Source organism: Rhinichthys klamathensis, unplaced genomic scaffold, assembly GCF_029890125.1.
Source record: "Rhinichthys klamathensis goyatoka isolate OS25496 unplaced genomic scaffold, OSU_Roscu_1.1 h1tg000482l_1, whole genome shotgun sequence".
Taxonomy (NCBI): Eukaryota; Metazoa; Chordata; class Actinopteri; order Cypriniformes; family Leuciscidae; genus Rhinichthys; species Rhinichthys klamathensis.
In genome coordinates this window covers 472,501-487,500 of record NW_026606969.1, presented here as the reverse complement: position 1 = coordinate 487,500, position 15,000 = coordinate 472,501, and the positions used below count along the sequence as shown (strand labels likewise).

General features: G+C 46.8%; 1 protein-coding gene across 1 annotated transcript in view; it reads right to left on the bottom strand.

The window, feature by feature from the left end:
• Positions 1–15,000, bottom strand: part of LOC130072194 (adhesion G protein-coupled receptor A3) — a 221,027-nt gene that overhangs the window by 148,440 nt on the left and 57,587 nt on the right. The window contains exons 8-9 of the mRNA XM_056237207.1: positions 9,573–9,737; positions 7,137–7,332 (exon numbers count right to left, since the gene is read on the bottom strand). Of these exons, the coding sequence (XP_056093182.1) occupies positions 7,137–7,332; positions 9,573–9,737 (361 nt within the window). The remainder of the gene's footprint in view (positions 1–7,136; positions 7,333–9,572; positions 9,738–15,000) is intronic.

The following is a 15,000-nucleotide window of genomic DNA, read 5'->3' as shown; positions in this document are numbered from 1 at the left end:
GTCTTACGTCAGCAGCGGCACTGAACGCGAATCCACAACAGAACCAGAACACACACACACACACACACACACACACACACACACCAGACACACGTCAGCAGCGTCTTACGTCAGCGGCGGCACTGAACGCGGATCCACAACAGAACCAGAACACACACACACACACACACACACACACACCAGACACACGTCAGCAGCGTCTTACGTCAGCAGCGGCACTGAACGCGGATCCACAACAGAACCAGAACACACACACACACACACACACACACACACCAGACACACGTCAGCAGCGTCTTACGTCAGCGGTGGCACTGAACGCGGATCCACAACAGAACCAGAACACACACACACACACACACACACACACACCAGACACACGTCAGCAGCGGCACTGAACGCGGATCCACAACAGAACCAGAACACACACACACACACACACACACACCAGACACACGTCAGCAGCGTCTTACGTCAGCGGCGGCACTGAACGCGGATCCACAACAGAACCAGAACACACACACACACACACACACACACCAGACACACGTCAGCAGCGTCTTACGTCAGCGGCGGCACTGAACGCGGATCCACAACAGAACCAGAATACACACACACACATACACACACACACACACACACACCAGACACACGTCAGCAGCGTCTTACGTCAGCGGCGGCACTGAAAGCGGATCCACAACAGAACCGGAATACACACACACACACACACACACACCAGACACACGTCAGCGGCGTCTTACGTCAGCGGCGGCACTGAACGCGGATCCACAACAGAACCAGAATACACACACACACATACACACACACACACACACACACCAGACACACGTCAGCAGCGTCTTACGTCAGCGGCGGCACTGAACGCGGATCCACAACAGAACCAGAACACACACACACACACACACACACACACACACACCAGACACACGTCAGCAGCGTCTTACGTCAGCGGCGGCACTGAACGCGGATCCACAACAGAACCGGAATACACACACACACACACACACACACACACACACACACCAGACACATGTCAGCAGCGTCTTACGTCAGCGGCGGCACTGAACGCGGATCCACAACAGAACCAGAACACACACACACACACACACACACACACACACACACACACACACCAGACACACGTCAGCAGCGTCTTACGTCAGCGGCGGCACTGAACGCGGATCCACAACAGAACCAGAACACACACACACACACACACACACACACACACACCAGACACACGTCAGCAGCGTCTTACGTCAGCGGCGGCACTGAACGCGGATCCACAACAGAACCAGAACACACACACACACACACACACACACACACACACACACACACACACACACACACACACACCAGACACACGTCAGCAGCGTCTTACGTCAGCGGCGGCACTGAACGCGGATCCACAACAGAACCAGAACACACACACACACACACACACATACACACACACACACACACACACCAGACACACATCAGCAGCGTCTTACGTCAGCGGCGGCACTGAACGCGGATCCACAACAGAACCAGAACACACACACACACACACACACACACACACACACCAGACACACGTCAGCAGCGTCTTACGTCAGCGGCGGCACTGAACGCGGATCCACAACAGAACCGGAATACACACACACACACACACACACACACACACCAGACACATGTCAGCAGCGTCTTACGTCAGCGGCGGCACTGAACGCGGATCCACAACAGAACCAGAACACACACACACACACACACACACACACACACACACACACACACACACACACACACCAGACACACGTCAGCAGCGTCTTACGTCAGCGGCGGCACTGAACGCGGATCCACAACAGAACCAGAACACACACACACACACACACACACACACACACACCAGACACACGTCAGCAGCGTCTTACGTCAGCGGCGGCACTGAACGCGGATCCACAACAGAACCAGAACACACACACACACACACACACACACACACACACACACACACACCAGACACACGTCAGCAGCGTCTTACGTCAGCGGCGGCACTGAACGCGGATCCACAACAGAACCAGAACACACACACACACACACACACACACACACACACCAGACACACGTCAGCAGCGTCTTACGTCAGCGGCGGCACTGAACGCGGATCCACAACAGAACCAGAATACACACACACACACACACCAGACACACGTCAGCAGCGGCACTGAACGCGGATCCACAACAGAACCAGAATACACACACACACACACACCAGACACACGTCAGCAGCGTCTTACGTCAGCGGCGGCACTGAACGCGGATCCACAACAGAACCGGAATACACACACACACACACACACCAGACACATGTCAGCAGCGTCTTACGTCAGCGGCGGCACTGAACGCGGATCCACAACAGAACCAGAATACACACACACACACACACACACACCAGACACACGTCAGCAGCGTCTTACGTCAGCGGCGGCACTGAACGCGGATCCACAACAGAACCGGAATACACACACACACACACACACACACACACACACCAGACACACGTCAGCAGCGTCTTACGTCAGCGGCGGCACTGAACGCGGATCCACAACAGAACCAGAATACACACACACACACACACACACACCAGACACACGTCAGCAGCGTCTTACGTCAGCGGCGGCACTGAACGCGGATCCACAACAGAACCAGAACACACACACACACACACACACCAGACACACGTCAGCAGCGTCTTACGTCAGCAGCGGCACTGAACGCGGATCCACAACAGAACCAGAACACACACACACACACACACACACACACACCAGACACACGTCAGCAGCGTCTTACGTCAGCGGCGGCACTGAACGCGGATCCACAACAGAACCAGAACACACACACACACACACACACCAGACACACGTCAGCAGCGTCTTACGTCAGCGGTGGCACTGAACGCGGATCCACAACAGAACCAGAACACACACACACACACACACACCAGACACACGTCAGCAGCGTCTTACGTCAGCAGCGGCACTGAACGCGGATCCACAACAGAACCAGAACACACACATACACACACACACACACACCAGACACACGTCAGCAGCGTCTTACGTCAGCGGTGGCACTGAACGCGGATCCACAACAGAACCAGAACACACACACACACACACACACACACACACCAGACACACGTCAGCAGCGGCACTGAACGCGGATCCACAACAGAACCAGAACACACACACACACACACACACACCAGACACACGTCAGCAGCGTCTTACGTCAGCGGCGGCACTGAACGCGGATCCACAACAGAACCAGAACACACACACACACACACACACACACCAGACACACGTCAGCAGCGTCTTACGTCAGCGGCGGCACTGAACGCGGATCCACAACAGAACCAGAATACACACACACACATACACACACACACACACACACACCAGACACACGTCAGCAGCGTCTTACGTCAGCGGCGGCACTGAAAGCGGATCCACAACAGAACCGGAATACACACACACACACACACACACACCAGACACACGTCAGCGGCGTCTTACGTCAGCGGCGGCACTGAACGCGGATCCACAACAGAACCAGAATACACACACACACATACACACACACACACACACCAGACACACGTCAGCAGCGTCTTACGTCAGCGGCGGCACTGAAAGCGGATCCACAACAGAACCGGAATACACACACACACACACACACACACCAGACACACGTCAGCGGCGTCTTACGTCAGCGGCGGCACTGAAAGCGGATCCACAACAGAACCGGAATACACACACACACACACACACACACCAGACACACGTCAGCAGCGTCTTACGTCAGCGGCGGCACTGAAAGCGGATCCACAACAGAACCGGAATACACACACACACACACACACACACCAGACACACGTCAGCAGCGTCTTACGTCAGCGGCGGCACTGAACGCGGATCCACAACAGAACCAGAACACACACACACACACACACACACACCAGACACACGTCAGCAGCGTCTTACGTCAGCGGTGGCACTGAACGCGGATCCACAACAGAACCAGAACACACACACACACACACACACCAGACACACGTCAGCAGCGTCTTACGTCAGCGGTGGCACTGAACGCGGATCCACAACAGAACCAGAACACACACACACACACACACACACACACACACACCAGACACACGTCAGCAGCGGCACTGAACGCGGATCCACAACAGAACCAGAACACACACACACACACACACACACCAGACACACGTCAGCAGCGTCTTACGTCAGCAGCGGCACTGAACGCGGATCCACAACAGAACCAGAACACACACACACACACACACACACACACACCAGACACACGTCAGCAGCGTCTTACGTCAGCGGCGGCACTGAACGCGGATCCACAACAGAACCAGAACACACACACACACACACACACCAGACACACGTCAGCAGCGTCTTACGTCAGCAGCGGCACTGAACGCGGATCCACAACAGAACCAGAACACACACACACACACACACACCAGACACACGTCAGCAGCGTCTTACGTCAGCGGTGGCACTGAACGCGGATCCACAACAGAACCAGAACACACACACACACACACACACCAGACACACGTCAGCAGCGTCTTACGTCAGCAGCGGCACTGAACGCGGATCCACAACAGAACCAGAACACACACACACACACACACACACACACACCAGACACACGTCAGCAGCGTCTTACGTCAGCGGTGGCACTGAACGCGGATCCACAACAGAACCAGAACACACACACACACACACACACACACACACACACCAGACACACGTCAGCAGCGGCACTGAACGCGGATCCACAACAGAACCAGAACACACACACACACACACACACACACCAGACACACGTCAGCAGCGTCTTACGTCAGCGGCGGCACTGAACGCGGATCCACAACAGAACCAGAACACACACACACACACACACACACACCAGACACACGTCAGCAGCGTCTTACGTCAGCGGCGGCACTGAACGCGGATCCACAACAGAACCAGAATACACACACACACATACACACACACACACACACACACCAGACACACGTCAGCAGCGTCTTACGTCAGCGGCGGCACTGAAAGCGGATCCACAACAGAACCGGAATACACACACACACACACACACACACACACACACCAGACACACGTCAGCAGCGGCACTGAACGCGGATCCACAACAGAACCAGAACACACACACACACACACACACACACACACACCAGACACACGTCAGCAGCGTCTTACGTCAGCGGCGGCACTGAACGCGGATCCACAACAGAACCAGAACACACACACACACACACACACACACCAGACACACGTCAGCGGCGTCTTACGTCAGCGGCGGCACTGAACGCGGATCCACAACAGAACCAGAATACACACACACACATACACACACACACACACACACACCAGACACACATCAGCAGCGTCTTACGTCAGCGGCGGCACTGAACGCGGATCCACAACAGAACCAGAATACACACACACACACACACACACACACACACACGTCAGCAGCGGCACTGAATGCGGATCCACAACAGAACCGGAACACAATACAATGCTGAATAAAGGCTTAGTTTTGGTTATTTTTGGACCAAAATGTATTTTCGATGCTTCAACACACTCTAACTAACCCACTGATGTCACATGGACTACTTTGATGATGTCTTTATTTCCTTTCTGGACAAGGACAGTATACCGTACACACATTTACAATGGAGGGACAGAAAGCTCTCGGACTAAATCTAAAATATCTTAAACTGTGTCCCGAAGATGAACGGAGGTCTGACGGGCTTGGAGCGACATGAGGGAGAGTCATTAATGACATCATTTTCATTTTTCGGTGAACTAACCCTTTAAGAGCTGTGTTTTGGCTGCTAGGATTGTGTCAGATTATTGCATGTTGTCTGGCACACCAAAGTCCAAAGAAACTTAAAATACTAATTGTGAAGATTATTGAGACATGAGGAATTAAAAAGAGGGCCTGAGCCAATCGAATCTCAAAGAATCCCTTAGTTCTCAGGCTTCAAAACACAAGGATTGGCGTATGTATGACACGCCAATTCGTATTTCCATTTTTGGCGTGCTATCAACACGCATAATCGCTTTTCAGCGTGTTTATCAACGCCTTTGACTTAACGTTATATTACTGTATTATGTACATATAAATATATGACCTACCCCAACCCCGTCCCTAAACCTACCCGTCACTGGGGTTAATACCATTTATGAGTCTTCTCCTACCATCCTAGGAAAAGAAATATCGCTCCACAGATGTAGAATATAGATTTTGCTTCGTTTCGCTCGGACATTTAACGGCGTACACATACACGCGGAATCACTCGGACGTTTAATGGCGTAGACATACACGCAAAAGATTTCGGCGTGGACATACACGCGGATAGCTCAAAATGCGTATAGATAACACGCCACTTGAATTGAAAGTGGCGTGTATGTTTACGCAAAGTCATGATGTCATGTTGGGGATTCAGTAAATCAAGGTCAAGTTGAACATCTGCTCCGTATAATCAGGTGTGTGTCGTGCCGAAGTGATTCCAGCAGGATAACGGCACTCCAGCGACAGCTTACGAGTCCAATAAAACTACACTCGTGATGATGATGATGATGATGATGATGATCAGAGACCCCGAAAGACCCGAGTGTGACTTTTTTGTTTTTCACACTAACATAAAAACAGATTTCCTTCCAAATTTTTTTTTTTTTTTTCAGAGTTGACAAAGTCTCATGCCATTTGGACAAAGAGAAATGTTTATTTTATATTAGCAAAAGTCATTTGCGGGTCAAAAACTCCCCGAAGGCCGGATGAGGGTTAAATTATTACATTGTTTTAATTAATAAATGTTTCGCTATCTGTGTTTTTTTTTTATATATGTGCATTTCTGAAATACATAACTTAAACAATTACCTCTTATAAGAGAACAGGACAGTTTTCTGTGAAGCTGCTTTGAAACGATGTGTATTGTGAAAAGCGCTATACAAATAAAGTGAATTGAATAGAATTGAATGATGATGGAGGTTACAGACCTGTGTGAGTTCATGCAGGCTGCGTGTGAACTGGTTTGCGTATGAGCACTGGTTATAGTCATGCTCCGCCCACCGGCCCGATTGGCCACACCTCCGCCACGCCCTCTTCTCCTGAGGGGCGGGGCTAGAGGCGGAGCTAACGCTGGCCATCGCACACGGCAGGAACGCCAGGAAACCAGCCAATGTCTTCGGCCACCTGAGAAAACAGCATGTGAATGTGATTCAGCAGATCAAGTGTGTGTTCTCTTCACTGACCGATTGACCACTGTGATTCAATGTTATTGAATCCGCTGGTGTTTCTGTCATTTTTAGTGGATTTATGATCAACATCATCCATTAACTACAACCAAACTATACATGTAACTGACATGTATACGTGTAAACTTTTTTGCCAAATGATATGCTGGGTGGTTGCAAAGGTGTTGCTATGTGGTTGCCAGGGAATGATGGGTGGTTGCAAGGGTGTTGCTATGTGGTTGCCAGGGAATGATGGGTGGTTGCAAGGGTGTTGCTATGTGGTTGCCAGGATATACTTGGTGGTTGCAAAGGTGTTGCTATGTGGTTGCCAGGGTATGCTGGGTGGTTACCAGGATATACTTGGTGGTTGCAAAGGTGTTGCTATGTGGTTGCCAGGGTATGCTGGGTGGTTGCCAGGATATACTTGGTGGTTGCAAAGGTGTTGCTATGTGGTTGCCAGGGTATGCTGGGTGGTTGCAAGGGTGTTGCTATGTGGTTGCCAGGGTATGCTGGGTGGTTGCAAATGTGTTACTATGTGGTTGCCAGGGTATACTGGGTGGTTGCAAGGGTGTTGCTATGTGGTTGCCAGGGTGTGCTAGGAGTTTGCAAGGGTGTTGCTATGTGGTTGCCAGGGTGTTGCTATGTGGCTGCTATGTTGTGTCAGGTGGTTTCCAGGGTGTGCTTGGTGTTTGCAAGGGTGTTGCTATGTGGTTGTCAGGGTGTTCCTGTGTAGTTGTTAGTACGTGCAAGGTGTTTGCAAGGATGTTGCTTTGTGGTTATTAGGGTGTTGCTATGCTAGATGGTTGACCTTAAACTCTTAAAACGGCAGTGCAGGTGTGACTTAAGCGTCTTTCCGAGAAACTGATCATGTTTACACATTTAGGGTCACACATCACACATTTAGGGTTTGTGAAGATGAACAGTGTCCATTTGCTGCCATCAAGTGAGGCACAAATGCTCAGTAATAAATGACACTAGTTCCTCTGGTAACAACAGACAGATTTTCCAGCCCATTACAGACGTGTCCTGCACAAACACAGAACATGAAGCTATAGAAGCACCAATCAGAGAACAGCCATTAAAATACAACAGAGGAGAAAAGAGGCACTGATGCATCACAACCACAGTGAAGTGATTTTTAAGTAACAGCGTCTGTGTGTGAGTGTGATGTTGCTGATGGTTGGCTGGGCTTCTATAGCTGCGGCTTCTGTGTATGTGTGTGTGTGTGTGTGCGTGTGTGTGCTGTTAGGGTGTTCCTGAGTACTTGTTAGTACGTGCATGTGGTTTGCAAGGATGTTGCTACGCGGTTACAAGATTGCAAGCGTGTTGCTATGTGGTTGCTAGGGTGTGCTAGGTGGTTGCCAGGGTGTGCTACATGTTAGCTTAGGTGTTGCTATGTGGCTGCGCGGGTGTGCTAGGTGGTTGCCAGGGTGTGCTAGGAGTTTACAAGAGTGTTGCTATGTTGTTGCCAGTGTATGCTGGGTGGTTGCCAGGGTGTTGCTATGTGGCTTTTAGGGTGTGTTAGGTGTTTGTAAGGGTGTTGCTATGTGGCTTCTAGGGTGTGTTAGGTGTTTGGAAGGATGATGCTATTTGGTTACTAGGTTGTCAGGGTGTTGCTAGGTGGTTGAACGGTGTTGCTATGTGGCTGCTATGGTGCGTTAAGTGGTGCATCACAATCAAAGTGAAGTGATTTTTAAGTAACGGTGTCTGTGTGTGATTGTGATGTTTCTGATGGTTGGCTGGGCTTCTGTAGCTGTGGCTTCTCTGTGTGCGTGTGTGCTGTTAGGGTGTTCCTGAGTACTTGTTAGTATGTGCATCTGGTTTGCAAGGATGTTGCTACGCGGTTACTAGATTGCAAGGGTGTTGCTAGGTAGTAGCCAGGGTGTGCTAGGTGGTTGCCAGGGTGTGCTAGGTGGTTGCCAGGGTGTGCTAGGAGTTTGCAAGAGTGATGCTATGTGGTTGCCAGTGTATGCTGGGTGGTTGCCAGGGTGTTGCTATGTGGCTTCTAGGGTGTGTTAGGTGTTTGCAAGGATGCTGCTATTCAGTTACTAGGTTGCAAGGTTGTTGCTAGGTGGTTGAATGGTGTTGCTATGTGGCTGCTATGGTGCGTCAAGTGGTGCATTACAATCAAAGTGAAGTGATATTTAAGTAACGGCGTGAGTGTGTGTGAGTGTGATGCTTCTCTAGCTGAAGACGCACCTGAATTCACCCTTGTTGCTATTGACCCTCTCGGCCGAACAGTACAGCGCTGTCGTCTCCAGAACCACGATCTCCATGCCGATTGAGCTGTTGCCACGGGAACTGGTCACGTGACACTGCCAATTACCGGAAACCCCGACATCAATGTTGGACAGGATGAGCTCGCTGTGAGACAAGGGTGAGACGACACTGAGTCACACTTGAACATGAGCAAGTTTAACAGAGTGAATCTCACACAAGCCAAATGAAACCTTATTGTGTTACTCAAATAACACTGACATGATGCACATTTTCTGAGTGCAAAATAAATGCTATTTTGGTTGCTTTTTAATAAATAAATAAAAATCCATCAACATTTATGATATTGAGCACCGAAACACACAAGACTAAGGTTATTCTGTTTCATTCACATTCAGCTCTGAATTATTAATATGCTAGAATTTCCAAAAGTTATTGTTCCTTGGTTTCTACAACATTTTAGAGCGAAACATTAAGGGATGCAAACGATTCATGCATGCAAACACTAGCAGAGGAATAGTGTCTCAGTGAGCGCGCTCAAATCTTTCACAGTAAAAATGATTAGAGGCTCAGAGAGAGAGACAGTGACTACTCAAGCCTGTAATCCCTCACTCACTCACTCACTCACTCACTCACTCACTCACTCACTCACTCACTCACTCACTCACTCACTCACTCTCACACTCACTCACTCACTCACTCACTCACTCACTCACTCACTCACTCTCACACTCACTCACTCACTCACTCACTCACTCACTCACTCACTCACTCACTCACTCACTCACTCACTCACTCACTCTCACACTCACTCTCACACTCACTCACTCACTCACTCACTCACACACTCACTCACACACTCACACACTCACACACTCACACACTCACTCACACTCACTCACTCACTCACTCACTCACACACTCACTCACTCACTCACTCACTCACTCACTCACTCACTCACTCACTCACTCACACACTCACACACTCACACACTCCCTCACTCTCTCACTCACTCACACACTCACACACTCACTCACTCACTCACTCACACACTCACTCACTCACTCACTCACTCACTCACTCACTCACACACTCACTCACTCTCTCACTCACTCACACACTCACACACTCACTCACTCACTCACTCACTCACACACTCACACACTCACTCACTCACTCACTCACTCACACACACACACACACACACACACTCACTCACTCACTCACTCACTCACTCACTCACTCACTCACTCACTCACTCACACACTCACTCACTCACACACACTCACACCAAGTGTTGTTAGGTAGTTGCCAGGGTGTTGCTATGGTGTTTCTAAATGGCTTTTAAAGTGTGCTAGGTGGTTGCTAGGGTGTTTCTTTTGGTTGTTACTAGGGTGTGCAAGGTAGTTCCAAAGGTGTTGTTAGGTGGTTGCAAGGGTGTTGCTAAGTGGCTGCTTACTGGCCTAACAAGATAAGACTCCACTTCAGAGTCTTTATGATATATCTAATTTTTCGGTAAAAAAAAATATGGGCTACACATTTCACCATTAAACCAAATGACAAGCAACATGTCATAATTATAAAAGACATTATTCAGTAGAAATTAACAATTTTCTAGAGTTAATATCTAGAGTGCAAGGTTGCCCTGTTAAGTGCCTGTTTAGGAGAGGTAAAAGCGGCATAAATTATCCTGATGTGCGGATGACGTCTGATTATGGCACATTATTCCTCTCTCTGCTGCAGTCCGGCAGCACTTAGATCCCTGATTAACGACCTCGGACCCTAGGGCCAGCTCTAGAGACTGACCCATCTGTAGCGCATATGGCTCAGAGACCAGTTTGAAGAGAGAGAGTGTGTGTGTGTGTGTGCGTCTCCGTGGCGCGAAGCAGAGCTGTGCTTGTGCCCTGTTAAACTGACAACCACACGGCAAACATAACAGAGTGCTCCTCCTACTGAGACACCAGTGATGCTCCACGCTCACATGATACCACAACAAGCAGAAATATACACAACAAACACACAGAAAAGACCCCTATTGTGTTACACACACAAAAATTAATCAAGTCATTCAGGATTAGAACAACATGAGGGTGATTAAAATCACAAATGTAATCTCCTTAATATTTCAATTATTGCTGCTAGACAAGAATAAAGTTCAATATAGGGCAGGCCACATAGCAACACCATTGCAAACACCCACAACATATTAGCAACCACAGCTACACCCTGCCATTACCCGCAACACATAAGAAACTGCCTAGCAACACCCTGGCAACCACACACAATACATTAGCAACCACATAGCAACACCCTGGCAACCACACTCAACATTTGGAACAACATAGCGACACCCTAGCAACCGCCCAAAACCCAATTGCAGCTGCATAGCAACACCCTGCCAACCACCCGTTACATATTAACCACAAGAAGACCCTGGCAGTGGCAACCACACATAACACGTGCAACCACACACTACATTTGCAACCGCATAGCAACACCCTGGAAACCATCCATAACATATTAGCAACCACAGCAACACCCTGGCAACCACACATAACACATTAGCAACACCCTAAAAACCACATAGCAACACCCTAGCAACCACCCAAAAAAATTGTAACCACATAACAACACCCTGGCAACCACCCATAACATATTATCAACCACAACAACACCCTGACAACCACATACAACACATAAGTACACACACAAAATTTGCAACCACATACCAACACCCTGGCAACCACACACAACACATTAGCAACACACTGGTAACCACACACAACATTTGCAACCACATAGCAACACCCTGGCAACCACACACAACATTCAATCATAATGCCAGCGAGTTTTGCATACAATACTCACATTTTCTTCAAAATAAAATGAAATTATGTATGTGTCTGAGCAAGAGCAGAACAAGCATCAATGAGAACACAAAGACACACACACACACATTGTGACCTACATTCACACAACAAAGCTCTATTGTCCAGCCATCCACAGTGGTCTCCAAAACGCTTCACTAGCAGCATTCACAATCATGCACCGATATTTCTCAGTCTGAGGATAATAACAGGCCTGTGGATGTTGAAGTCGGGGGGGGGCTTCACTGATGAATATTTTAAAACCCAGAGCGTGAAAATAGTTCTGCCCACTATAGAGACTCTTCCAGTCAGTATCGCTGGAGCTTGAACAACAAGAGCAGGTAAATAAACGTGAAATATTAATGAAACATTGAAAGGACTAATACTAAAAGGACACAAACACACTTAGAAACAATTTTGCATCACTCTAGAGTTTGATCAAACTTTTAGTAGATCTAAAAGCAACGTACAGTGCATTCATGCTATACATATTATTGAGCTTTCTATTCATCAAAGAATCCCGAGAAATAAAATATATCACGGTTTCCACAAAAATATGAAGCAGCACAACTGCTTTCAACACTGATAATAATCATAAATGTTTCTCGAGCATCAGATCATCATATTAGAGTGATTTCTGAAGGATCATGTGACACTGAAGACTGGAGTAATGATGCTGAAAATTCACAGGAATAAATTACACTTTACTGTATATTCACATAGAAAACAGATGATTTACATTATAACAATATTTCACAATTTTTACTGTATTTTTGATCAAATAACTGCAGCTTTGCTGAGAAGAGACGTGTATAGTATAGAGCAACGTGTATATTTATTATTAATATAATAATCATCTTAATAAACTAGTCTTCTGAAAGTTTCTACACTCAATTTTGAGAAATAAAACAATAATTTTAAACATTTACATTCTAAATTCTTCGATGCACCTCATAAAGAGTTTTCATATTTTTCTTTATTTCCTCAATGACGAGGTTTATTTGAGGATGATTTAAGCTTTGTCTCATCTGATTATTCCATCATAAAATCCTCAATGTTCCTCTAAAGGTTGAACAAATACAGTCAGCTTTTGGAGTCTGAGGCGACATTAGATCATGAAGACGAAGTGAAATCTGGCTTTATGGGATTAAAGACGAGTTACACACTTGATACTCTATAAACAGCAGGTCACGTGAGACTCTGGAAAAACAAAGAACTCGTCAGGAGTTTATTTGAAAGGTTTTCCTCATAGAAACACCGAAACACAAACCCTACTAAAGCAGCCAATGACTTTCACTGGAATAAAGTCTAACCTGAGACAGACACAAACCCTCATCACACACACTGAGCCGTAATGAGAGAATTAAACTCCAGTCGCCATGGTTACCGCATCACATCCCCCGCGAGCCAATCAGCAGAGAGAGCCAGAGATCGTGTGTGTGAGAGAGTGAGAGAGTTTAAAGCAGTGTTAAGTCAAGATGAACTCAAAATCAACTCCATTCACTTTCTTAATCCTGTAAAGCCTGACATATAAAATAATAGTCAAGCTTTTTTTTAAATGGAACAGTTCATTGAACCTTTAGACAAAGTATAAAGAAGTTTGCATGTGTTTTTGTCGAGTTTCATACTTCATACATCAGGCTTTCGTGGCTCATATACTCTTGATTTAGTTCTCACTGCAAAAAATGCTTTTCTTACTTAGTATTTTTGTCTTGTTTCCAGTCCAAATATCTAAAAATTATGAAATCAAGATGCATTTACTAAAGTAGTGAAATGCCATAAGATATTATGTCTTGTTTTCTGGGGAAAAAAAATCAAAATTAAGTGAGTTTTTGCTTTAAAAAAAAAAATCCTTTTTCTGTTTGAATTGAATTGATGATTTTTCTTACTCCATTGTGATATAATTTTGCTCACTTTATTTTGATTTATTTCCCCAGAAAACAAGACATCATAATATCATGTCATCATGTCAAATATGTAATTTCACTACTTTAGTAAATGCATCTTGATTTAATAATTTTTTGATATTTGGACTGGAAACAAGACAGAAATACTAAGTAAGAAAAGCATTTTTTGCAGTTTGATTATGATGTACAATTAGTGATGAAATTCTGATGCTTGTAATGTAAATCACCGAGATCTTTATTACAGTATAGCAGATACTTACATAAATGCATATAAATACCAATATCTGTCAATAACGTCTTAGTAAGATGATATTTAAAAGTTTAGTTTTATGATCAAAGCTCTGTAGTTTTAATGCAATGCAATACAGTGATGATTGAGATATGAACTAATAAACCTTCCTCAAAAGCTCTGATGATCATATTTGATACTCGTGATGTTTCTGTAAAATCAGACGACAGAAGGACTGGAGGAGATTGTTAAGAGGCCGTAGAAATGTGCATATCAGATATGATACAGTAGGTTTGTAATATATAAGGTATATATAATATAATAATAAGGTATATAAAAACAGGCAGATTTATATAACACAATCCGAAAATACATTGTGAAAGATTTCATCCCGCAGGTCAAAAAC